This window comes from Hypanus sabinus, unplaced genomic scaffold (assembly GCF_030144855.1).
Source record: "Hypanus sabinus isolate sHypSab1 unplaced genomic scaffold, sHypSab1.hap1 scaffold_1210, whole genome shotgun sequence".
Lineage (NCBI taxonomy): Eukaryota > Metazoa > Chordata > Chondrichthyes > Myliobatiformes > Dasyatidae > Hypanus > Hypanus sabinus.
This window is the reverse complement of record NW_026779271.1, coordinates 82,488-109,448: the sequence shown is the minus strand read 5'-3', so window position 1 is coordinate 109,448 and position 26,961 is coordinate 82,488. Positions and strand designations below refer to the sequence as shown.

General features: G+C 48.1%; 1 protein-coding gene across 3 annotated transcripts; it reads right to left on the bottom strand.

Moving 5' to 3' along the window:
* Positions 1-6,414: 6,414 nt before the first annotated feature.
* On the bottom strand, positions 6,415-26,504 carry LOC132386560 (oxidized low-density lipoprotein receptor 1-like). Of its 3 annotated transcripts, none has more exons than XM_059958838.1 (5): positions 26,405-26,504; positions 20,241-20,570; positions 18,269-18,414; positions 16,765-16,829; positions 6,415-6,803 (listed from the first exon to the last, which is right to left on the bottom strand). In XM_059958838.1, exons 1-5 carry the CDS (start codon positions 26,472-26,474, stop codon positions 6,479-6,481), a joined length of 936 nt encoding a protein of 311 aa, XP_059814821.1. In that variant the 5' UTR covers positions 26,475-26,504; the 3' UTR covers positions 6,415-6,478. The 3 variants fall into 3 exon arrangements, with proteins under 3 accessions (XP_059814821.1, XP_059814823.1, XP_059814822.1); XM_059958840.1 differs by lacking the exon at positions 6,415-6,803 and adding an exon at positions 8,764-8,994; XM_059958839.1 differs by lacking the exon at positions 6,415-6,803 and adding an exon at positions 16,010-16,294.
* Between the last annotated feature and the right edge of the window lie 457 nt (positions 26,505-26,961).

The following is a 26,961-nucleotide window of genomic DNA, read 5'->3' as shown; positions in this document are numbered from 1 at the left end:
CCACTCCCGAGTCACTCCTAATATCGCTTCCTCTTCTCACGTGACCTTTCCCTGTCTCATTTCTCCTCCCGCTTCCTCTTCCCCATTCTCTCACATTTTCCCCCATTGCTCCCCTCTCACTCTCACCATCTTCTCCTTCTGTTTATCTGAATGGTCTCTCCACAGGTCCGCGTAAACAGGAGCCGAACGAGAACATCGGAAATAGACCGGACCGTAAGATCTGCCTACTCTGCCTGGTTACGTTCGTCCTCATCGCGACAGTGGTCGGGCTCTCGATCCATGGTGAGTCGAACGGACTCCGGTTGGAGTCAGACCGTAAACTAACAGTGTGGAATGAAACGTGAGTGTAAAACCTCACAGTGAGACGGACTCGCCGCTAAACGTACCTCACATGGATACCGACACCTTCCACGCCGTGGCACCGACACGTACCGCATCGTGTCACTGTCACGCCCCTCTCGATGAAACTGACACTACCCTCACCTGGACAGGGACACAGCTCCTACTGTGACACCGTCATGACCACAAGGTGACACCGACTCCCACCTCACCGTGACGCTGAAAAATGATAAACTCTGAATCCAGACGGCCAATTCCCCGTGCATCCCCTGTATCATAATCCTTTGGATAAGCCTCCCCTGAGTGACCCAGTCAAACGCCTGTGGCTCCAACTTAATCGATCACATTCGGGAAACGTGTCGAAATCTCAGGAATCAGAGAGACGCTTGTCGGCCCCGAGAAGTGAAGGGATTTGGACTCTCGGCGATGAGGCTCAATGTAACTGAGTTTGAGAGAGGGAGGGGTGTTGGTGGTGGAAGGAGAGACCGCGGCTGGTGGGTGGAGGGGAGTCCCAGTGGAAGACACGGCTGAATTCACCCACTCACTGAAAGAGAACTTCGGTAGTAAATCGAACCGTAGGATTTGCCTACTCCGCCTCGTTACGTCCGCCATTATCGTGATTTTTGCTGGGCTCCCGACCCATGGTGAACCGAACGGTCTCCAAATGGAGGCAGGTTGTAAATGAATTGTTACTGTAAAGCACCACAGAGACACCGACACGCCCTTCAACGTGACACTGTGACGCCACTCACTGATACACCTACAGGCTCCTCAACGTGACCTGTCCAGCTCCGCACCGTGACAAAGACTCACACGTCTTACCCCTTACCGAGATGGTATCACCCCTGAACATACTGCCGATGCACCGTGCACTGTGGCAATTATCCACACCTCACCCTGACACAGGCAAACCCTCACAGTGATAGCGACGCCGAAATTCACAGAGAAACCTGTATAGTACACTTCGTGACATCGACGCACACCTCAGCGTGACACTGTCACACCTACCGTCGCGAAGGCATGCCTCTCACCGTGACACAGACACACTTCTCTCTGTGAGACCAGCACACCAAACATCAGAGCACAGATACACTACCCACCGGGACATCACCAGACTGCGCACTCTCACGTTTCCCCCGCTGTGACATCGAGATACACTTCATTGTGACCCAGAAAACCTTCCTCTGAGGCACAGAAACTCCTATCAAAGTGACACCGACACGTCCCTCACAGCAGCTCGAATATGCCCCCCACGATACTTACGCAGACCCCCATGGTAACAACAACAAAGCCTTCACCGGGACATTGATAATTCCTCAACGTGACACAGACACGCCACTCAAGGTGGCGCCGACATCTCTCAGTGTGCCACCGGCACATCCTTCACCGTGACACTGACAAAACAGTCTCTATGACACGTTCGGTAGCGTGACGCTGACTCACTGTCACTGTAAACGCTAAACATCCTTCCCCATCTCTCTCAGTATCACAGATTCGTCAGTCTAAGGTCACCTCCGACCGAAAGTACCATGAGTTAAACTCAACCCTTCAATACAAGCTTTCTGTGCTCAACTCTAATCTGTCCGATCTTGAACGAATGCACAACGATCTCCGTCATCGGTTCACTGAGATGGAAACGATATACAGATCTGTCAACGAAACCAAGGCTCAAATCTGTGAATTGTTGACCAGCAGAAGAGGTGAGACATCATCCACCTCTTTCTCCCGCTCCTCATCACAGGGCAGGCATGGAGAGAGGAAGCGTCACACTGTATTTGACATCGGGAATGTGTGAAGAGATGATGATTAACTTTGTGTTTGAGCCGGTGAGTGTGTGATGGGGCTGCGTGGGGGGAGATCCACTCTATCACTGATTCTAGGAGAGTGTGATGGGAAGCTGTGGAGGTGGATTCGCCACTTGTCTGATCATTGTATTGAGAGACGTAACATTAAAATTTCACCCTATTTCTCACTCCGGGAATGTCTGATGGAACAATTTGGATCGAGCTTCACTCAATGTCTGACAGCGGGATTGTGTGTTGGGACAGGGCACAGATAGATTTATCCCATTTTAACCTCTGAACTGGGTTATGGCACCGTGGAGAGTGAGAATTTCACCTTGATTCTGGGAGTTTCTGACGGGCAGGTACAGCGGGGGATTCACTCTATGTCTGAGTGCGCGATGGACCCCATGGAGAAAGTGATTCACGTTGTGTCTTACCACGGGGTTGTGTGAGGGGCGGTGTGAAGAGAACTTCTCTCCATGTCTGATGCCTGAAGTGTGTGATGGGTCAGTGGAGAGAGAGATTCAACCTGAGTCTGGCAACGTTACTGTGTGATCGGACGGTGTGTAAGCAGACTAAATCTTTGTCTCCTCCTGTGTGTGGAACTCCGTGTTTGACATAGTGTGCGTGAAATGAGAAGCTATGGCGGGAAGGGGGTGGGTGAGTTCGTTTGGTGGCGGGTGGGAGGTCATGTGTTTGTTTAATACCGGAAAGAGAGACGCGTGCCAGGATGGAGTGTCTGAAACTAGGGGTGTGTGATAGGACGGTGGGGATGGAACTTCACACGTTTTCTGACCCCTGCGTTGTGGGTTATCATGGGCGGGTGTAATGGGGTAGTGTGCAGTGAGCTTCACTCCATGTCTGACACAAACAGTATGTAATGGTGTGGTGGAGAGAAAGTTTCAGTCTGAGATTGACCCATTCTTGTGTGATGGGCCAGTGTGGAAGGAGCACTCCTCTGTCTGACCCCAGGAGAGTATAATGAAACTGTCAGGCAAGAGCTTAATGCTTTGAAAGTCGTCGAGAATGTGTGACGGGACATTGCGGATGGAACCAGTATTTGGGTCTCACCCGTCAGCAGGTGCGTGATTGAATGGACTGCGGGGACCTTCACTCTGTAACTGACTCTGGGTGCCTGTGATGAGACGGTGCAGAGGTAGTTTCATTGCGTGTCTGATCTTGGGAGTGTGTGATGGGACGGTATTGAGGGAGATTCACTCTGTGTCTGACCCAGCGAGTGTGTGATGGGACGGTATTGAGGGAGATTCACTCTGTGTCTGATATCGGGAAAGTGTGATGGGACGGTGTGGAGGGAGGTACAATCTCTCTGTCCGCGAGAAAGTGTGATGTGTGATTTGACAGTGAGCAGCGTGCAGTCTGAAACCTTGTGTGCGTGTTCTGGCGCAGTGGAGAGAGAGAGAGAGAGAGAGAGAGAGAGAGAGAGAGAGAGAGAGAGAGAGAGAGAGAGAGAGAGAGAGAGAGAGAGAGAGAGAGAGAGAGAGAGGTAGCTTCACTCTGTGTATGACCCCGGGGCTATGCGATGGGAGAGTTTGGAGGGAACTTCACTCTGGATCCTATCCAGAGGCTGTGTGATAAGTCAGAGTGGAATAAACTTCAACCGCTGTTTGATCTCAGGGTCTGTGATGGGACGGTGTGGAGGGAGCATCGCACTGTTTCTGACACACCGTTTGCGTGATGGGATGCTGTGGAGCAAGCATCACTTTGTGTCTGAGTTTATCAAGGGAGGGGCTAGAGGTAGCATCAATCTATGCCTGCCTGTCGAGTCTATGATGGGACGCTGTGGAGGGAAATTCATTCTATGTCTCTCCCCAGCCGTGTGTTATGGGACAGTGTTGTACGAGATACACTCTGTCTCTTGAATCCGGGAGTGTATGATGGGTGGTTTGGAGGGAGCTTCATTGTGCCCGATCGTTGTTGATGTGTGATCGAACGGTGTGGGGGGATATTCACTCTGTTCCTGACCTCAGGTGTGCCGAGACATTCACTCTGTGCGTCACTATTGATGTGTGTGATGGGAAAATGTGAGGGGAGTTTCACTCTGTGTCTCACTGTTCCTTTTTCCTGATTTCCAGAGCAAACGTGTTCCAAGGACTGGATGAAAAATAGAGACCGGTGTTATTACGTATCCACGTTTGAAACGTCTTCCCACAAAGCGATGCAAGAATGTTCAAGCCGTGATTCAAGGCTGCTGGAAATCAATTCAAGGGCTGAAGCGGTATGTGTCACAGCACGGGAATATCCCACAGTAACACAGGAATCATCACACACTCCCGGGGTCAGATACAGAGTGAATGTCCCTCCCCACTGTCCCATAACACACTCCCGGGGTCAGACACAGAGTGAATCTCCCTCCTCACCGTGACATCACACACTCCCGGGGTCAGACACAGAGGGCATCTCCCTCCACACCGTCCTATCACGCACTCCCGGGGTCAGACACAGAGTGAAGCTCCCTCCACACCCTCCCATCACACACTCCCGTGGTCAGACACAGAATGAATCTGCCTCCACACCGTCCCATCACACCCTCCCGGGGTCAGACACAGAGTGAATCTCCCTCCACACCGTCCCATCACACACTCCCGGTGTCAGACACAAAGTGAATCTCCCTCCTCACCGTCCTATCACGCACTCCCGGGGTCAGACAGAGTGAAGCTCCCTCCACACCCTCCCATCACACACTCCCGTGGTCAGACACAGAATGAATCTATCTCCACACCGTCCCATCACACCCTCCCGGGGTCAGACACAGAGTGAATCTTTCTCCACTCCGTCCCATCACTCACTCCCGGGGTCAGACATAGAGTGAAGCTCGCTTCGCACTGTCCCATCACACACTCCGGGGGTCAGACACAGAATGAAGTTCCCTCCCTCTCTCTCGACCATCTCATCCCACAATCCCTGGTTCAGGCATTGACACAGGATCCTTCTTAACATTAATTGTAGAAGTTTACGTTCGCAGAATGTTGTTTTCAACGCTCCCGTACTTCTCAACGGATCATACTGGATTGGAAGATGCGAAGACGGGTAAGATTTGGATTCTTACGGGATTCTGGCTTAGGACCGGGTCAGGGGCATTAGATTGGAGACCCACTGGGCCGTGGGAAGTGAGGGGGTCACGACTGTAGACTAGATTCTGACACATTGTTGTTGGGGAGAGCGTGGAGAAGTGGCATCAGTTTTTGGAGAGATATGGGAGGATTAGTTTGGAGATTGACACGGGGCTGTGTGGAAAGGGCGATGCAGTGGAATTAGTTTGATGACGGTCTCCGGGGTCCTCCTGGAGATGTTTTGACCCTGTTGAAATTGCTTAACCTTCCTTGACAGGGAAGAAGCTGTTAGTCTTATGATCACTGGAACGTCTGCCTGCGGTAACTGCGACTCGTACGAATGGAGATTCCCTTGCAACGGTCAACACCTTTTCGTCTGCGAAAAGTCTGCACATTTGTGCACGGATATTCCTGAAAAGATCCAGGATCTCTGTCAACAGTCCCTAGGGCCAACTTGAATCACATTACAATCCGTTTTGCTCACTCGTCTATCTTCCTCACTCTTATCCACCTCATCCTCATATTCCCGCTTCAGACACTCTGTCCCTTACCCAACCATTCTCCTCCACTGTATTCATTCTCTTCCCCCCACATTCACCTACATTCCCCTTTCACTATCAATCTCCTTCCTTCGCGCCACCTCTCCCACTCTTCCCTCCCCCGCACTGTTCTCCACACCTCCTTTCCTTTTATCTCTGTCCCTCCTCCAGCCAATCTCACCTCACTCCTCTGCACTCTGGTCCACTGATTACCCATCCTGGGACACAGGATTGTGCGCATTCACTCTATTTATGTCCCTTGGGGTTTTATCCACCTCTATAATGGCACCCGTGCTCCCCAAAGAATAAACTCCTCACGCCAGACCGGTCTCCACAAGTCAGCCACTCGAATCCCAGCAACATCCTCGTAAATCTCCCTCTGCACTCTTTCCAGCTCATCTTTCCCACAGCAGGGCGACCAGAACGAACACAGTACTAACTGTGGGTTCACCGATGTCTTGTACAACTGCAATGTGACCTCCCGACTCCTGTACTCAGTGAAGACCAGCGTGCCACATGTCCTGTCCATCTGTACCGCGTGTTTGCAACTGGAATCACCATCTGATTTATTGTCTGTGACTTATACCACCTGAGAGTTGATCATTTCCATGATCAGTACTGCGTAAAGATGTAAATTTAATGTAAGTTCCAACAATTAGTAAATACAACAAATAAGGGATATCTAGGGTGCTGATGGATTCAGGAAGCGTTTACTAATCTGATGGTGGATGGAAAGTAACTTGTTTCACATTGTTGAGTACGGGTCGTCAGACTCCTGTACATCCTCCACGATGGTACAAATGATAGCAGGGCATTTCCCGGGTGGTGAGTGTCCTCCGTAATGGATGCGGTCCCTTTTGAACATGTCCTCGTTAGTGGGGAGGATTTTGCCTGTGATGGATTTCGCTGAGTCTAGAAACCTCTGCAGCCTCTGGCGACCCTGTGCGTTGCAGCCTCCACACCAGCCGGCGATGCGACAAACGAGAATGCTCTCCGCCGTAAATCCGGAGAACTCGCGAGTTTTAAATGACAGGCCACATTTCCTCAAACTCCTGCCGTTGTAATTCCTTCTGTAAAGAGAGAAATATGGACGGTGGTGAAGGTACGTGCAGAGTCAGGTCTCGAATACACTCAGACTGTCATAAGGTGGGGGTTGAGAGCGGACCCAAATACAAGACACAGACACTGAAGTACTCGGGACAGGGCCAGGTGTATCAAGAAAGCAAGGGAAGTGGGGAAGAAACGACGCTGGACAAGACAAAGGACATGGAAAAGACTAGGAGACAGGACATGGGCTGGGTCTAGAGTAGGAATGTGGGACCTGGAAGAGTAACTAGTAACTGGAAACTCGGACAAGCACCGGAGCCAAACACTTGACAGGAACCCGTAAACTGTGTCTTGTCTAGGGCTCGGACTCCGGATCCAGGTCAGGACTGGACGTGGCAAGGCAAAAGGACTGGACGTGGGGACAGGACACGGGGCTCCAGGGCCGGATGAGGAACTTTAAGTTCAGACTTGGTCTTGAAGGGAGAAAAGGAAAGCAGAGACTAGGTCGAGAGAGAGCAAAGCAGAAGCGGGGAGAGTTGTAGCAAGACAAGCACTGGAACCTACTTGGATCCTTGAACTTGAGCACAGGAGCACTGAACACAGAGCCGGGACGCCTCCTTGGGAACAGGACATAGGGCCGGGACTCATACACGGAGTCAGGACCCCTTCTTTGGGACACGACACAGGACCGGGACATACAAGGAACGCAGAGATAGGACCCCTACTTGGGATCAGGACGTAGGGCCGGGACTCATACACGGACAAGATGATGAAGAGCATTGGTCATGTATATGGCCTGAGGCCTTTTCTCAGGGATGAAATGGCTAACATTAGGGGGCACAGTTTTAAGATGTTTGAAAGTAGGTACAGAAGAGATGTCATGTGTAAGTTTTTTTTTAGGCAGGGAGTGGTGAGTGGCATTTATACCGTTATCGCCTTGTTTTAATTTTCCATTCTCCTTCACATAAATGGTAACATTGCATTTGCCTTCTTTACCACAAACCAAAACTGGAAATAAACATTCTGGGAGCCTGACACGACGACTCCTAACTCCCTCTGCACCCAAGAGATTTGAAATATAATCCCTTCTGATAACTGTCCGCGCTGTTGCTCTTTTAACCAAAATGCATTACCATACGTTTCGCAACGTTACATTTCATCTGCCATTTTTGTCCAATCGTCCAATTTACCTGCATCCTGCTGTAATCGCATTAGTTCCTTAACTCGAGATACCCATCCACCTACCTTAGCAGCATCTACACACTTTGCCACGGAGTCATCAATTCCATATTCCATATCATTGACAAACAAGATGAAAGTGACAATCCCAATTCTGACCTCTGTGGAACCCCACTAGACACTGGCAGCCAACCAGAAAAGAAACCATTTTGTTCCCACTCTCTGCCTCCTACCTGTCAGCCATTCCGCGATCAATGCTAGAATCTCTCCAGTAAAGCCATCGAATTTTCTCTTGTTCAGTAACCTCATGTGTGGCGCCTTGTTAAATGTCATCTGAAAATACAAGAAAGTGACATCAACTGCCTCTTCAGTGTCCACTCGGTTTGTTCCTCCCTCTGAGAACTCTAACAGTCTTGTCGGGCAGGATTCACACTCACAGACACTCACAATGACATCCACTGTCTCTCCTGTGTCCAGTTGGTTTGTTACTTCCTCTGAGAACTCTAACAGGCTTGTCCGGGAAGATTCGCAGTCACAGACACTCACAGTGACATCCATTGACTCTCCAGTATCCACTCGGTTTGTTACTTCCTCTAGTTACTCCAGTAGATTTGTCCGGCAAGATTTCCCTCAGCAAAAACCATGCTGACTTTGACTTATTTTATCAGTCCTCTCCAGGAACCCCGAAAGTTCTTCCTTAAAAATAGACTCCGACACTTTCTCAACAACTGAGGATGGGCTGACTGGCCAATCATTTCAGTACTTTAGCCTGCCGTCCTTCCTTCTCAAAGAGTGGAGTGACATTTGAAATCTTCCAGCCCTCCGGGAATTAGGTAACTTTGAAGATTGTAACCAATGCATCCGTTTTCCTTTGGTAGCTTCTCTCTGGACTCAGAGATGTGGGTTGTCTGTTCCAGGAGACTTATCCACGCAGTATCTTTGAATTTTCTTGCACATTGCCCTCTGTAATCGCAAAGACACTCACTCGTGCTCCCTGAAACGTATTGGTCTCTGGCACACTGCTAGTTTCCTCCACTGTGAAGACATATGCAAAGTAAAAATTAAGTTCATCTACCATTTTTGTCACCCATTAATACCTAACCATTACTTTGCTGTGACTCAAGATTAACTCTCAGCTTACTATTAGCCATAGTAGAACTGAAAAAAAAAACATAGTATCCTGGTTTATATGATTGGGTACTTTGCCATTATATTACGTTTTTATTTCAATTTTATAGAATTTTACTTGCCTTTTGTTGGATTTTAAAAGATTTCAAATCATCCATCTTCCCACTCACTTTGCCACCTGAGATTACCTTCCCTTGGCTTAACTACAGTCCTTAACTTTCTTTGTCAGCCACGGTTGCCCACATCAGCCACTTAAAAGGTTCCTCTTCTGCGGGACATCTCTATCCAGCACATTATTTACAATTACAAGGAAATTCTGCCTTCTGTGCACTGCCTGCATCACAGCCGTTATCCCCATCCGTTTGTGATACTGATACATGTGACTTATGCTTCTCGCTCAGAAAATTCAGAACGATTTTAATCACAGCTCTTCAGTGAACAGACTTCTGGCTTTTGTCCATATCACTTACGAATGCTGAGTTTTCGTTGTGAGAAAAACCGGACCTTGACATGTTGGAATCAACTCACCATCCAAGAGTCGCATTCTCTTGCAAACCTCCTGTCTGTTCCACTAACTAACGAATCCCCGATCACTACAGCTTGTCTCTTTTTTCCCACCCCTTCTGAGTCAAGAGGCAAACTTACTGCCGAACAGCAAGCCACTGGGACATCGCTCTCTCTGGCCGTCCCGACCACGATCTCTCCAGTAACTGTTCTGCCACTCTGGCTCCAATCCCTCTGGAACTGGTTGGCACCCATGAGTGTGAAATGTATAAACCTTCTGGTTATTGACTGACTAGCACGTGACTTGGGTTTCATCACTACCTTGAAGGTCCTGCCCTTTAATCTAACTCCCTGTACCCCCTCGTCTTTAGTCTCACCCATGCCATGGGAGGTCAAATGGATCACGATCTGACATGCTCCCCACTGGGCGTTGGACCATCTGGACAATTGCAATACCTTCGTCAGGATGTGGTTTAATGACAACAGCTCAGAGCTCAGCGCAAACATTTCCTCAGTTCTTTTCAACGAGCTCCAGATCCAGGACAGTGCATCTCCCTCTGCAACAGGATGTTTGACTTCCTCATGGGGAACCACAATCAGTGTAGATCGGTCACAATATTTTCGGTCAATAAACAGTGTTGAAGTCACAGTGAAGCTGCATAGGGGATTTTATAACCAAACACATACAGTGGAGGATATTTAATAACCAAATAACATGCAACAATTACAGCACGGAAACAAGCCATCGCGGCCATTCTAGTCCGAACCGAACGCTGACTCTCACCTAGTCGCACCTACCTGCACTCAGCCCATAACCCTCCATTCCATTCCAGACCATATACCCATCCATTTGTTTAATGACTAAATCTAAGCTGCCTCTACCGTTTCTACTGGAAGCTCGTTCCATACAGCTACCACACTCTGAGTAAAGAAGTTCCCCCTCTCTTTACCGTAAACGTTTGCCCCCTACCTCTCATCTCATGTCCTCTTGTTTGAACATCTCCTATTCTCAATGGAAAAAGCCTATCCACGTCCTCTATCTATACCCCTCATAACGCTAAATACCTCTATCATGTCTTCCCCACCCCTTCAACCTTCTACGCTCCAGAGAATAAAAACATAACTTGCTCAACATTTCTCTGTAACTTACATGCTGAAACCCAGGTAACATTCTAGTGACCAGAACTGTACACAATACTACAAATTTGGCCTCATCAAAGCCTTGTACAATTTTAACATTACATCCAAACTCCTATACTCAATACTCTGATATATAAAGGCCAACATACCAAAAGATTTCTTCACCACCCTCTCCACTTGCGATTCCACCTTCAGGGAACTGTGCACCATTATTCCTAGATAGCTCTGTTCTACTGCATTCCCCAATGCAAAACAAAATTGCCAAAAGCAACATTAAACATAAAAACATGTCAAGGAATTAATTTCCAAATTTAACATCTGAACTAAAAATTCACCCAATTCACCATGTATGACTTATTTTGATTAGTCCTACTAAAAAGTAGCACCTCACCCTTATGAACATTAAACTCCATTTGCCATCTTGCAGATCACTCTTCTAACTAGCCTAAGTCTTTCTGCAAGATTGGAAAACCGATTTCATTATACACTGCGCCTCCTATCTTAATATCATTTGCATATTTACTAATCCAATTTACCATCCCATCATCCAGATCATTAATGTATATGACAAACAACATTGGACCAAGTACAGATCCCTGAGGTACACCACTAGACACCGGCCTCCAACCTGACAAACAGTTATCCACCATTACACTCTGGCATCTCCCATCCAGCCATTATTGAATCCATTTACTACTTCTACATTAATACCTAACGATTGAACCTTCCTAAATTAGCTTCCGTGTGGAACCTTGTCAGAGGCCTTAATGAAGTCAATATAGACAACATCCACTGCTTAACCCACGTCAACGTTCCTTGCAAGCTCTTCAAAACAATTCAATAGGTTTTGTCAAACATGACGTTCCGCGCACAGATCCATTTTGACTGTTCCTATTCAGATCATTATATATGCCATCTCTAAGGATACTTTCCACTAATTTACCCACCACTGACGACAAACCTACAGGCCGATAATTGCCAGGTTTACTCTTGGAACCCTTATTAAACAATGGAACCAGATGAGCAATTCGCTAATCCGACACCATCCCCATTTCTAATGACATTTGAAATATTCCTGTCAGAGCCCCTGCAGAGTCACCGGCAGTAAAACTAAATACGTCTCCGTTCATTCCCACTCTTTGCCTCTTCCCACGGAAACACCACTTCATCCATTATACTCCGCACATTAATGCCTTCAGTCCTGCATTCATCCTTTTCGATGGTGTCCACAATTTACCATGCATCTCAGAAGATTGACTGCGATGTCTCCCCCTCAACAGCCTCTCCTTAGTACAAATTGCCTCGGTTTGTAAAACCAGTTACCTCATCCTCAGCACTATTTTCAGCCAATGCCGATCCTTCTGCATTGAAATGTGTGCAGCCCAGTATAATATTTGCACTGATATCCACCATCTGATTACCACCTGTGTGTGAGTTCCTATCACCATCCGTCTCCACAGCCTCTCCAACCTCTCCAATAACTGTTTTGGCACTCTGGTCCCATCCCTCTGGAACTATTTGACACCCATGAGTGTAAACTGTATAATCGCACGGGCTCTGGCCCGGAGAGCACGGTGCTCGGGTTTCAATACTGAGTTCACTACCCTGGAGATCCTGCCCTTTAACCCTTATCCCTCTAGTCAATCATCCTAGCCATGCCATTGTTAGCCAAGTGGAATACGATCTGACTTGCTTTCCATTGGACCTTGGACAATCTGAACAACTGCCATACCCACATCGGGCTGCTGTTTATTGACAACAGCTCAGAGTTCAGCACAATCATTTCCTCAGTTCTTATCAACAAGCTCCACATCCGGGGCAGTGCATCTCCCTCTGCAACAGAATGTTTGACTTCCCATTGGGAAACCACAGTCAGTGTAGCTTGGTCACAACATTTCCGATCAACAAACAGCGCAATAGAGGCACATCGGCCCACAAAGCATTGTCGAAAATGCTCTTATCTTGGAATTCACCAATGGTAACCCATAACACTATATTTTCGAGGCTCCATGCCCCTTTCCAGGAGTCTCTTAAGAAACCCTATCGTATCCGGCACAGCCACTAGCGCCGGCAGCCAAATCCACGCACTCTGCGTAAACAAAGAAAAAAAAAACAGTGACAACTGTAACTGCTTCCAGGCACATTAAAACAGTGCCCTCTCGTGCGAGCTATAGTTTCTTGTGCCCTGCACCCTGCGTGTAACTACCTCTCTGTACGTTCAATCTATCACCCGGAAAGCCTCTCGAATTATTTGAAAATTTCCTGGATGTTAGCATCTGTGCACAGTCAACACGTTGACCCCGCTGACCTTGTCTCTCTCCACAAGAGGTCTGTAGTGGCTTGACTGTCCTGCTACCCAGTGGCCTCGGTCCGTCTGGAGAATTGGAATATCTCCATCAGGCTGCGGTTGATCGGCAACAGCTCAGCGTTCAGCACAATCATTTCCTCAGTTATAATCAACAAGCTCCAAATCCTGGGTCAGTGTATCTCCCTGTGCAACCAAATGTTTGACTTCTTCATCGGGAAACCACAGTCAGGGCAGATCGGCCATAACATTTGCCATCCACAGGTAGGGCTCAAGTAGTAGAGGGGCTACAAAAGGGCTGAGACAGATTGTGGAAATGGGCAAATAAATGGCTGATGAAATACAGTGCCGGGAATTGTATGGTCTTGCAATTCAGGTGAATAAATAATCGTGCGGACTATTTTCGAAATGGAGAGAAAAGCGAACAATCTGAACAAAGCAGACAAGTGAAAAAGGATTTGGGAGTGCTTGTGTAGGATTTCCTCAAGGATAATTTATTGGTGAAGTCGTTGGTGAGGAAGGCAAATACAACGGTCGCATTGCTTTCCAGAGGACTGAAATATAAAGAGAATCATTTAATTTTAAGTCGTTATTCGGAAGCCTAATCTGGGGTATTATGAGCAGATTTCGGTCCCTTATGTAGGGAAGGATGTGTGGACGTTGTGAAGGGTGAAATGGAGTTTCGCGAACATTATTCCGGGATTGAGGAGCGTTCGATGAATCTGGGCCTGTCCTCTCTGGGATTCTGATGAATGAGTGATGACGTCATTGAAGCCTATCAAATGTTGAAAGTCCTCGATAGAGTGATTTGAAAGAGAGACTAAGGCCTGCGGGGAAAGCCGCAGCATGCAGGGATGAGAATTTAGAGCGTATGTTTGAAGGAATTTCCTGCAGAAAGGCGGAGATTTGAGGAATTCCTTGCAGCATGCGGCGGTGGAAACAAAATGATTGTGTAGGTGCAGCACATCGGTAGATCCAGATAAATGTTTCTGCTGAGGAAATTAAGCAGCTACGGATTTTTTTTTTTAAGCTAAACCAAAAAAAAAAAGTGGTATTTTCCTGCTTACAGCCTCAGCCACGTGAAATTGGCTTATGGTACAGAAGATTAGAGAGTTCAACGCGTGCCTCAAGGTTTGGTGTCAGAGAAGTTGCTTTGATCTAATGGGAAATTGGCACCAGTATTGGGGAAAGAGGAGCTGTTCCAAAAGGACGAGCTACACCTAATCCGGGATGGATTCTTGAGAGTCACATTAAGAGGGGATGTGTTCAATAGATTGGCGGAGTATGGATACAGTAAAAGTAAGAAGTGTGGATAAAGATGAAGTAAAATCAAGAGATAAAAAGAGAAAAGTAAGAGTGGAGTGAAGTGAAGCGAAGAAACGTCAAGTGTAAAGAGAGAAAGATCACATGATTTTAAAAACACAAAGAATGTCAAGGCAGTTTATCTGAATGACCCTAGTTTTCCAGATAAAGGCAATGAACTTGTGGCAGAAGTCCGTTTAAAATGGAATGATTTAGTAGCCATTATAGAGACGTAGTTGCAGGGTGGAGAGCATTGGGAAGTAAATATCCAAGGATATCAAGTAACATGTAAAAGTTAAGCAGAAAGTTCAAGGAGTTGGGTTAGCACTCTTAATTAAGGATGAGATCAGAGCGATAGTGAGAGACAATATACTGTAAGATCTAAGGAGCAGAATGTTGAATCCATCTGGGTGGAGATAACACATTCATTCAAACACGAAGAGGATGCCATGTTTCCGACTGAATCGAGGCAGTCACCCCAGATTCGGCATTCTCATTCCCCGAAGAGTTATTAGCTGTCACCTTCCATTGAAGGCTCAGGCTGACAATTATTACCTGCCAACATTGCTTCATGGAATGTCTGTCGGTGAAGGCCTTGAGCCGAGCACTCAGTGCAAAACCGTAGGAGATCCAAATCCTTTACTGTTGTTTGTGATTTTGTCTTTCGATTTCTTCACTGTCATCTTGTTTATTTCGAATCTGAGTCGAACTGTATTTCAGACCATAGTCTGCACTTGCCTTCACTACCCATATCTCTCTCGGTGCAGAACTGATTGCAGCGTTTGGAGTTCGAGAGATTTGGTCTCTCATTAAAGAGACGCAGATTTCGCAGGAAGTACGACAAGGAGCGCTCTGGCTTGTCGCATCGCCGCCTGGTTTGGAGGCTGCAGCGCAGAGAGTCGCTAGCGGCTGCAGAGGGTTCTAGACTCAGCCAACCCCATCACGGACACAAACCTCCCCTCCATCGAGGACATGTTCAAGAAGGGATACCCGGGAAGACCACATCCATCAGCGAGGACCCCCTCCCGCCGTGAAATGCCCTGTGCTCATCGGTACCATCGGGGATGGGGTACAGGAGCCAGTAAACTCAACAATTTACAGGCAGTTGCTTCCCATGCGCCATCAGATAGCGAACGCTCCCTGAAAACTTAAAAACTCCCTTGGTATTCACATTTTTTGCATTATTTATTAATTATCCCAATTTACGTTAATTTTATAATTTGCAGCGTGCTGAGGTCACGCTGAACTTGTATACGACGTTCGTGAGGCCGCGCTTTATAAGGCAATGTTCAGTTCTTGTCGCACTCCTGCAGGAAAGATGCCGCTGAGCTGGAAAGAGCGTAAAGGAGCGTGGGTAGGAATCCAGGAGAGGGACAGATAGGGTGAATGTGCACAGTCTTTTCCCCTGGATCAGGAAATGGAGAGCCAGAGTGCACATAATTGAGGTAAATGTGTGTGGAGAAAACGGAGAAAGGGGAGGCAGAGAATAGGGCCCTAGGGGGAGAGGAGGGGTGGAAAGGGAATGAACTGGAGAGGAGTGGAAAAAGGAAAAGGAGTAGCAAGGGGGAGCAAATGGGGGGAGCAGGGCAGAGAGAGGTGGTGTGCACCAGATGGGGAGAGGTAGAGCAGTGAGGGAGAATGGGGATATGAGTAGAGGAGGAGACTAGGGTAGGAAGGAAGGGATGAGAGGGTGGGTGGGCTTGAAAGGATAGGGGACTGAGGGTGAGGTAGATTGAATGGGGAGAAGTGGGATGAAGTCACTTGACTGAAGTCGGCCCGACAGGCTGTTGACAGAGAGCTTGGATCTCTTCAGGAATATCCGGGTATAAATATGCCGATTTCTCGCAGATGAATCTGTGTTTCCTTTTGCAATTGTAAATGTAACTGTATGAGTCACACTTACTGCAGTTGGGCGATCCATAGAACATCGCGTACAGAACATAAGAGGCCACATTCCTATGAAATGGGTTGAGACAATTTCAAAAGAGACAAAATAGATCCAGCAGGCAACTGGAGATCGTCGCCAAACTAATCCCAGTAATCTACGCTGTCACCACAGACCCCTGTCAGCCGCTGAAAAAAATCCCATGATACCGCGCTCTCTTCACAGCCCCGCATCCATGGCAGTACGAATCCCACTACTGCGCTCTCCACTGCAATCCCGAGTCAGTTCCCCCACTCTCTTCCAGCAGCCATGTATCAGTCCACAAGCTAATCCCACTGTCCCACTCTTCTGACCGCCCTGTATCAGACTCCAAAACAATCGCACTGCCCCACTCTCTCCCCATGGCCCTCTGTCAGACTCCAAACTTATCTTACTGGGTCACAGCTTCGTATTGGTCTGAAAACTAATCCCACTAACCGACTCTCTCCCCACGGCCTCGTGTCCCTCCCACACCACCGACCTGTAACAGTCCAAAACTCACCCGTCACCACATTTTCCAATCCAGTAAGTTCCGGATTCTTCTCCGACAGAGATGGAAACAAATTCCTATGAAATTAAATTCATTCGATTAATTTGCATTCAACGCCCTGGGAAATGTTTCACTGCTAATGCAATGGTTTCTCTGTAGCTGCAGTGTGTTTGTGTTATGACGAGAGATAACGGGGGCTTTGGTATGCATGCCGTCCCCTGATGGGAGGGGTTTTCTATCCTGTGAACCCGAGAGCAAGGGACTCGCGGGCTTTTGCTCGGCAGAAGATGGAGAGAGAAGATGCCAGAACGGGGTAACCGTAGACTGCAGTCCTGAGCGGACTTGAAATGGGGTCGGGAGCTGACCACGCCAGCGGGAAATCGATGGAGAACGGACGGACGGGAAAACAGTCAGCTCCAAGGAGCGGAATAGACTGTTCCGTTAAAATGGGCCCTTTTTCAAAATTGTTTTCTGTACTGACCCTGGAGTCAAATGAAGAATCATAAAGCCCAATCGTTTAATTGCAACTGGTGATCTGTTCGTTATTTCGTGGGATTGATTTGTAACCGGGCAACACATCACACAAACGAGATTTCTCAGTTTGACCGGGCCGGAGGCATTATCGACGCACACCCCTGCCCAACCCCCAGAGAAACGCACGCTGGTCGAACCAGAGGGTAACATTCAGGCTCTCTCCATACCTCATCACGGGAAAATGTGAAGAGATGGGGTCACCCGGTGATGCTTCCAGGAACGTGCGATGGGACGTTGCAGACTAAGTTTACATTCTTACAGGCTGCATCACTCTCAGGTATGGAGAGGCTACACTCAATGTTTTAGGAACAGCTTCTTCCCCTCAGCCAGCCGATTCCTTAATGGACTTTGAAGCTTTGAACACTACTTCACTTTTTATAAGGTACACCGTTTTTGTTTTATTTTTACATTTTAAATAATCTATTCAATATCAGTGGATGATTTACTTCTTTATTTTTTATTATGTTTTTTTTAAATTTTAATTGTTATTTTGTCTTCTTCTGTTATATCATGTATTGCATTGAACTGCTGCTGCTGAAGTAACACATTTCACATCACATGCAGGTGATAATAAACGTGATTCTGATTCTGCTTCTGGTGGGAGTTTCACTGTGTGTCTGACCCCGGGAGTGTGTGATGGGACGGTGTGGAGGGAGATTCACTCTGTGTCTGACCCCGGGAGTGTGTGATGGGACGGTGTGGGGGGAGATTCACTCTGTGTCTGACCCCGGGAGTGTGAGATGGGACGGTGTGGAGGGAGATTCACTCTGCGTCTGACCACGGGAGGGTGGGATGGGACGGTGTGGGGGGAGATTCACTCTGCGTCTGACCACGGGAGGGTGTGATGGGACGGTGTGGGGGGAGATTCACTCTGTGTCTGTCCCCGGGAGTGTGTGATGGGACAGTGTGGAGGGAGATTCACTCTGTGTCTGACCCCGGTGTGGACCGATTCAATCTATGTTAGTCCCCGGGAGTCACATACCTCTTCCTCGTTTGAATTTATTTCCAGGAGCCTTGCATCAAAGTTTGAACAATGTTCCCTCGCTCCATCATAAGGTTTCTCCAAGGATGATATGAAATAACACCGATCTCCGTTTCCGATCCAGTTCTGAGGACACGTGAGCTCTCCTAATCAGGAAAAAAAAAGAATACAGTGAATATCCCGCCATATCAGCCACTGCAACAATTTGTATCAGGAAAAAGTCAAACTCCCACCACAAAGTCTCTTCCTGGATTCAGACAGCAGGTGTCGCTGCTGTCGCACTGTTCTGTGACACACAGCTGCAGCCAGGGACAGAGTGAACCTCCCTCCGCACCGTCCCATCACATATCCCGACATCAGATACGCAATGCAAATACCTCGGCACCGTCCCGTTACAAGATCCAGAAGTCAGTTATGGAGTGAAGGTCCCTGCAGACCATTCAATCATAAACTTCCTGATTGGGCCGACAAAATGTTGCTTTCCATTCACAACGTCACGTTAGACACACTTGGGGGTTGACAAAGAAACAAGCTGTTGTCTCACGGTCCCATTATACCCTCCCGTGGTCAGGCAAAGCATGGTTTTCCTTCTACCCGGTGAGATCACACACCACAGGGGACAGCAAAGGAGAAGCTCTTTCCGCGCCATCCAACCTGTTCTTCACTTTTACACCTGACTCCCAAAAGTCTCCTTCTTCACATCCACGTCATTGGTCCCTGCACGACATTTGGCTGCTCACCCTCCCTCGTGAGAATACTGAGAACTTGACCCGAGATATCGCGCAGTCTGACACCAGCGAGGCAACAGACCATTCGAGATTCTCGAACTCTCCTACGGAAACCCTTATCTACCCCCAATAAGTGTTGAATCCCCTATCACTACTCCTCTCCTCCTTTCCCTACTTCCCGTTCTGAGCTGAGGGTCCAGTCTCGGTTCCAGAGACCTGACCACTACGTCCTCACCAACAGTGTGCAAAACGGTATACTTGTTATTGATTGGATCGGCCACAGCTGTACTCTGCTCTTCCTGCCTGTTCTCTTTCCCTCGCCGTTAATCTGTTCGCTGATAAACCTCCCCCGTTGTCTCAGAGTCCGACTTCCACGCGCATGCCCAGTTGTGCCCCGTTCAAACTGCCGAAGAAAATACCTCCCCGCTTTCAATCTGCTCGCTTTTTAAACTCCCCCGCTGTCTCAGAGGGAGAGTGATTGTCACTCTACTGCTTCTCAACACACCACAGAGCAAATTGTCAGACACAGAGGGAAGCGACCTCCACACGGTCCAATCACACAATTCCGTGTCTAACACAGTGTGAATCTCCCTCCTTACGTCCAATCACACACTTCCTGGTGAGTCACAGTGTGAAGCTCTCTCTGATCCGTCCCATCACATTCCCCTGTGTTCTCACACAAAGCGTAGTTTCGCCCACCTCCTCCCATGGCACAGTCACGGGGTCAGACTCCCTCCAGAATATCCAATCACACATTCCAGTGTTACATAGAATGAACATCCCTCTGCACCTTCCGATCACACACTCCCGGATTCAGACACCGACGGTCTCTCTTAAGGATCCCATTACACACTCCAGATGCCGGACACAGAGTGAAGCCACCGCTGTACCATCCATCACAATCTCACGGATTCAGAGTGAAACTGTCTCTCCACGCTGAATATCACACTTCAGGGGTCAGACTTGAAATTAATTTCTCTGGGTACTGTCCCATCAGAGAATCCCGTGGTCATGCACAGAGTGAATCCAACTACACAACCTCCCATCAGATTCTCCTGTATTCAGTGACAGAGTGAACCTTCCTCTACACAATCCCATCACACACTCACCGGGTCAAACACAAGGTGAATTATCCCCCATTACAGCTCTTCACACACTCCCGATATCAAGCACAGAGTGACGCCTCCTCTCTCCATGCCTATCCTGTGACGAGGAGCGGGAGAAAGAGGGGGATGATGCCTCACCTTTTCTGCTGGTCAACAATTCACAGATTTGAGTCTTGGTTTCGTTGACAGATCTGTACTTCTTTTCCATCTCAGTGAACTGGTGACGGTGATCGCTGTTGATTCGTTTAAGATCGGACAGATTAGAGTTGAGCTCAGAAAGATTCCTGAGACAGGTTCTCCGGGAGAGGTCCAGGAGGGAATTCTCGGATATTGTGGAATCAAGGGTTGAGTTTAACTCATGAACTTGTAGTCGACATTGGCGCTGGGTCCTGTTCATCTCGTGATACTCTTCCCAAAAGAGCTGGAAGTTTCGGTCGCATGGGATCTGAGACTCAGGAATCTGTGTTACTGAGAGAGATGGTGAAGGATGTTTAGCGTTTACAGTGACACGTGTGTCAGCGTCACGCTACCGAACAGGTCACAGAGAGTGTGGTGTCAGTGTCACAGTGAAGGGTGTCACAGTGAAGGTTATGCTGTGGGCACAGTGAGAGGAGTCGGGGCCACATTGATGAGTGTCTTTGTCGAGCTGAGGGGTATATCAATGTCTCCGGAACGGTTTCGTTGTTATTACCATGGGGGGGGGGGTCTGCGTCAGTATCGTGCAGGGTATGTTCACGTTGCTGTGACGGAAGTGTCGACGTCACTGTGATAGGAGTTTGTTTGCTACGGCGAGAGTTGTACCGGTTCACAATGAAGTGTATCTCGATCTGAAAGTGAAGGAAATAGGGAAATGTCAGACTGAGGGGCCTGGTGGAGTCACTGTGCGTGGAATATCTGTGCATTTGTGTGCGGTGTGCTGGTCTCACAGAGAGGGACATGTCTGTGTCATGGCGAGAGACATGTCATGGCCAAGGTGTTTGAGAGAGGATCACGCTGAGGTGTGTGTCGCTGTCACGGAAAATGCTACGTCGGTGTCATTGTGAATTTAGGTGCCGGTATCACGGTAAGGGGTTTCCCTGTGTCAGGGTGAGGTGTGGGTAATTGCCTCAGTGAGCGGGTCATCGGTGTTTTGTTCCGGTGTGATACTGTCTCGGTGAGGGGTCTTACGCTAACTTCTGAGTCTTTGCCACGATGCGGGGCGGAGCGGATCACTGTGCAGCGTGAAGGTGTCGCGGTGTACGGTACCTCAGTGTCACGGTGAAGAGCGTGTCGGTGTCACTGTGAGGTGTGTTTCGGTGTCCCATTGAGGAGTTTATCAGTAACATCGGCAGGGGTATTTCGATATTACAGTGAGGGGAACGTTGCGATCAATGTGCCTGGCAGGTGTGTGTCACGGCGAGGGTCGTGTCAGTGTCGCGGTCAGGAGGGTATCTGTGTTTCGTTGAAGGTCGTGACCGTGCTACACCGTCAGTGGCAGCATGAATCCTGAATGTGTTACGGTAAATGCCGTGTTTTTTTTTTATAACGGTTAGGGATTTGTCCGTGTTATAGAACATAGAATAACTCAGTACAGTACAGGCCTTTCTGCCCAAAATCTTGTGCCTACACCTAAACCCTGCCTCCTATAAATACACCTACTTTAAATTCCTACATATACTTGTCTAGTAGGCTCTTAAATTTCACTAGTCTATCTGCCTCCACCATTGACTCAGGCAGCACATTCCACGCACCAACCACTCTCTGAGTAAAAAAAACCCTTCCTTTAATAGTCTCCTTGAACATCCCACCCCTTACCTTAAAGCCATATCCTCTTGTATTGAGCAGTGATGCCCTGGGGAAGAGGCGCTGGCTGTCCGCTCTGTCTATTCCTCTTAAAATCTTGTCTACCTCTATCATGTCTCCTCTCATCCTCCTTCTCTTCAAAGAGTAAAGCCTTAGCTCCTTTAATATCTGAACATAAAGCATACAGTCTAAACCAGTCAGCATCCCGGTAAATCTCCTCTGTACAATTTCCAACGCGTCCACATCCTTCCTATCGTGAGGCGACAGAACTGGACACTGTACTCCAAGTGTGACCTAACCAGAGTTTCGCAGAGCTGCATCATTACCTCGCAACGCTTAAACTCTGTCCCATGACTTAGAAAAGCTAACACAGAATAAGCTTTCCTAACAACCCTATCTACCTGTGAGGCAACTTTCAGGGATTTGTGGACATGTACCTCCTGATCCCTGTGCTCCTCCACACTACTAAGTATCCTGCCACTTTCTTTTGACTCTACCTTGGTGTTTGTCCATCCAAAGTGCACCGCCTCACACTTCTCCGGGTTGAACTCCATCTGCTAATTCCCAGCCCATCTCTGCACCTTATCAATATTTCTGCAATCTTTGACAATCCTCTACACTATCCACAACACCACCTGCCTTTGTGTCGTCTGTAATCTTGCCAACTCACCCTTCTATCCCCAGGTGGTTAATAAAGTCCAGGAAACGTTGTGGTGCTAGAACCGAACCTAATGGGAAACCACTAGTAACAACTCTCCAATCCGAATTTACTCCCTCCACCACGACACTCTGCTTCCTGCAGGCAAGCTAATTCTGAATCCACCAGGCGAACCTTCCCTGGATCCTATGCCTTCTGAATTTCTCAATACGCCTACCGTGTGGATCCTTATCAAATGCCTCACTAAAATCCATGTAGTTCACTTCAACCGTATTACCATCACCTCTATGACTAGTGACCTCCTCGCCGAAATCTAACAGGCTTGTTAGACACTATTTGCACTTCACAAAGCCATGTTTACTGTCGCTGATCAGACCATGATTCTGCAAACGCCCATCGATCCGTTCTCTGAGAATAATTTCCAACAGATTTCCAACCACAGATATAAGGCTCACTGGTCGATAATTACACTGACTATCCCACCTAACTTTTTTTCACAAGGGGACAGCATTCGCCACCCCCCAATCCAACGGAGGCATTCACGTGGACAACGAGGACATAAAGATCCTAGCCAGAGGCTCAGTAATCTCTTCCGTCTCCTTGTGGAGATGCCTCGGGAATTTTGCTTCAGGCCCCGGGGATTTAACCGTCCTAATATATGTTAACAGTTCCAAAACATCCTCTCCTATAATATGAACATGCTCCAAAACATGAACCTCACTCATATTGTCCACACCGTCATCAATTTCCCACTGTTTGGTGAATACCGAAGGGACGTGTTCTTTGAGGACCTCGCTCAATTCCACAGCCTCCAGGCACATCATCCTATTTTTATCTCTAATCGGTCCTATCTTGTCGTTCCTGTGTTCTTCACATGATTGAAGAATTCCTCGGAGTTTTCCTTTACCTCCGCGCCAAGGTCTTCTCATGCCCCCTTCTTGCTATTCTCAGCTCTTTCTTAAGATCCTTTCTTGTCCCCCTACATTCCTCAATAGACCCATCTGATCCTTCCTAAACCTCATGTATGCTGCCTTCTTCCACCCGACTAGATTTTCCACCTCACTTGTCACCCATGGTTCCTTTTGCTTATCATTCTTTATCTTCCTCAACTTGAAAACATTACCCCTAACAACCTGCAAGTGACACTTAAACATCGACCGCATGTCCATAGTCCATTTCCCTGCACAAAGATCATCCCAATTCACACCCGCTATCTGTTCTAGTCTTATAGTCTCGTAATTTGCCCTTCTCAATTAAAAACAATCCTACCCTCCCTGAATCTATCCTTCTTCATGATAATGCTAAAGGTCAGGGAGAGGTTGTCACTCTCCCCCAGATGGTCACCCACTGAGAAATATGTGACCTGACCAGGTTCGTTACCTAATATTAGATCCAGTATGGCATTTTACCTGGTCGGCCTGTCAAAATACTGTGACAGGAATCATAACGGACTTAACGGACTCTGCCCGTCTAAACCGTTGGAATTAAGCAGGTGCCAATAATTATTAGGGAATTTAAAGTCACACATGATAACAACACTGTTATTTTTGCATCTTTCCTAAATCTGCCTCCCAATCTGCTCCCCGGTATCTCTGCAGCTCCCAGGAGACATACAGAATAATCCAAATAACTACTCCCTTCCTGTTCCTGACTTCCACCCATACTGACCCAAAAGAGGATCCTGCTGCATTACCCTCCCTTTCTGTAGCTGTAATAGTATCCCTGATCAGTCAGGTCACACCTCCTCCCCTTTAGAATCCATTCCTGCCCTAGTGTCAGCCAAATCTCTGTCATGGCCACGAAATCACAATTCCAAGTATGTATCCCAGATCTCAGTTCATCACCTTTGTTCCTGATGTTTCTTGCATTCAAGTGCACACACTTCAGCCGTTCCACCTTACTACCTTCACACACTTTATTCTGCTTCTTTTTCCTAAAAACCTCTTTATATGTTATATCTTGGTTTATTTCATGCAATGTCCTTGCAGTTCTCGCATGCCTTTTTTCCACCACCACCTCACTATCTGTTCCAACACTCTGGTTCCCCTCTCCCTGCAAATCTAGTTTGAAACCCTTGGAGCAGCTCGAACAAGCCTTCCCGCAAGGAATTTATTCCACTTGCAGTTCAGGTACAACCCGTCCCTGAAACAAGACCCAATTGCCCAGAAACATGAAGCCCTCCCACCTACACCAACTCTTTAGCCACTTAGCTGCAGTATCCTCCTATTTGTAGCCTCACTAGAATGTAGAATTGGTAGAAAGCTTGAGATTGCAAACCTGGCGGTCAGACCCTTCAACTTTGCACCTAACTCCCTAAGCTCTCTTTGCAGGCCCTCCTCCTTCTTCACATCCACGCTATTGGTCCGTACATGGACCACGACATCCGGCTGCTCACCCTCCCTCTTGAGAATACTGAGAACTCGATCCGAGATATCGCGGGCTGTGGCACCAGGGAGGCTACAGACCATCCGAGATTCTCGATCTCTCCCACAGAGCCTCTTATCTGTCCCCCTAACTATTGTACCCCCATCACTTCTCCTCTCCACTTTTCCCTCTTTCACTTCTGGGATCCAGTGTTGATGCATTCGACGTGACAACTCAGAACTTCTGGTAGGTCCTCCCCACGAGCAGCATCCTAAACGGTATACTTGTTGTTGTTTGGAACGGTCACCGGTGTGCTCTGCTTTTCCTGCCTATTCTCTTGTCCTCACCGGACAGTCACACAGCTACCTGTCTCGTGACTCTTAGGGGTGACTATCTCCATGAAAGTCCTATCAATTTTTGCCTCTCCCTCATGAATGATCAGATGTTCATCCAACTCCAGTTCCCTAACTCGGTTTGTCAGGAGCTGCAGCTGGATGCACCTTATACAGGTGTAGTCATCAGGGACAATTGTGCTCGACCTGACCTCCCACATCCCGCAAACGGAGCATTCGATTGTCCTAACTGCTGCCTCCATTACATACTTCTAAGTAATTGAAAGAGTTTACCCGGCCTTACCTCACTGGGAGCAAGCTCGTCCTCGGTCTCTGCTCGCCGAAGCCTGTCGAGCCAAAGCCTTCCTACTCTGTCTCCCACTACTCCATCACCCGCTCCGTTAATCTGTTTGCTTTTTAAACTCTCCCGCTGTCTCAGAGGGAGAGTGTTTTTGTTTTCCTTTACAGCTACTCAACGCACCACAGAGCAAACTATCAGACACAGAGTGAAGCTGCCTCCACACGATTGCATCACACACTCCCGAGTTCAAAACAGTGTGAATCTCCCTCCCTTCGCCCCATCACACACTTCCTGGCGAGTGAAGCTCTCTCTGAACGGTCCTATCACCCCCCCTGCGTTCTCAGAAAAAGCGTACTTAGACCCAGCCCCTCCCATGGCACACGCACGGGTTCACACTCCCTCCACAATATCCAATCACACATATGGTGTCACACAGAATGAAGGCGCCTCTGCAATGCTAGAAGACACACTCCCGTAGTCAGACCCAGACGCTTTCTCTCGACGATCCCATTAGAAACTCCGGGAGTCAGACACATAGTGAAATTCCCTATGCACCGTCCCATCATTGAGTCCGGGTTTCAAACAAAGTCTGAAGTTGTTTCACCACGATACCGTCACACACACCCAGATTCAAACACAGAGTGAATCCAACTCCACAACGTCCCATCACACACTCCTGTATTCAGTGATAGAGTGAAACTTCCTGCACGCAGTCCCATCACACACACACCGGGACAAACACAGAGTGAATCACCCTCTACACCATCTCTTCACACACTCCCGATATCAAGCACAGAGTGACGATTCCTCTCTCCATGCCTGCCCGGTGATGAGGAGCGGGTGAAAGAGGAGAATGCTGCCTCACCTCTTCTGCTGGTCAAAAATTCACAGATTTGAGCCTTGGTTCCGTTGACAGATCTGTACTTCGTTTCCATCTCAGAGAACTGGTGACGGAGATCGCTGTGCATTCGTTTAAGATCGGTCAGATTAGTGTTGAGCGCAGAGAGATTCTTGAGACAGGTTCTCTGGGAGAGATCCAGGTGCGAATTCTCCAATATTTTGGATTCTAGGGTGGAGTTTAACTCATGGAATTGTAGTAGACATTGGCGGTGGGTCCTGTTCATCTCGTGATACTCTTCCCAAAAGAGCTGGAAGTTACGGCCGGATGTGATCTGAGACTGACGGATCTGTGACACTGAGAGAGAAGGGGAAGGATGTTTAGCGTTTGCAGTGACACGTGAGTCAGCGTCTCGCTACCAAACTGGTCACAGAACGTTTTGGGTCTGTGTCTCGGCGAAGGGTGACACTGTGAAGCATTTGCTGGTGGCACATTGAGAGGCGTCGGCACCACCTTGAGGGGCTTTTCTGTGTTACGCTGAGGGGTATATCAATGTCCCGGTAAAGATTTCGTTGTTATTACAA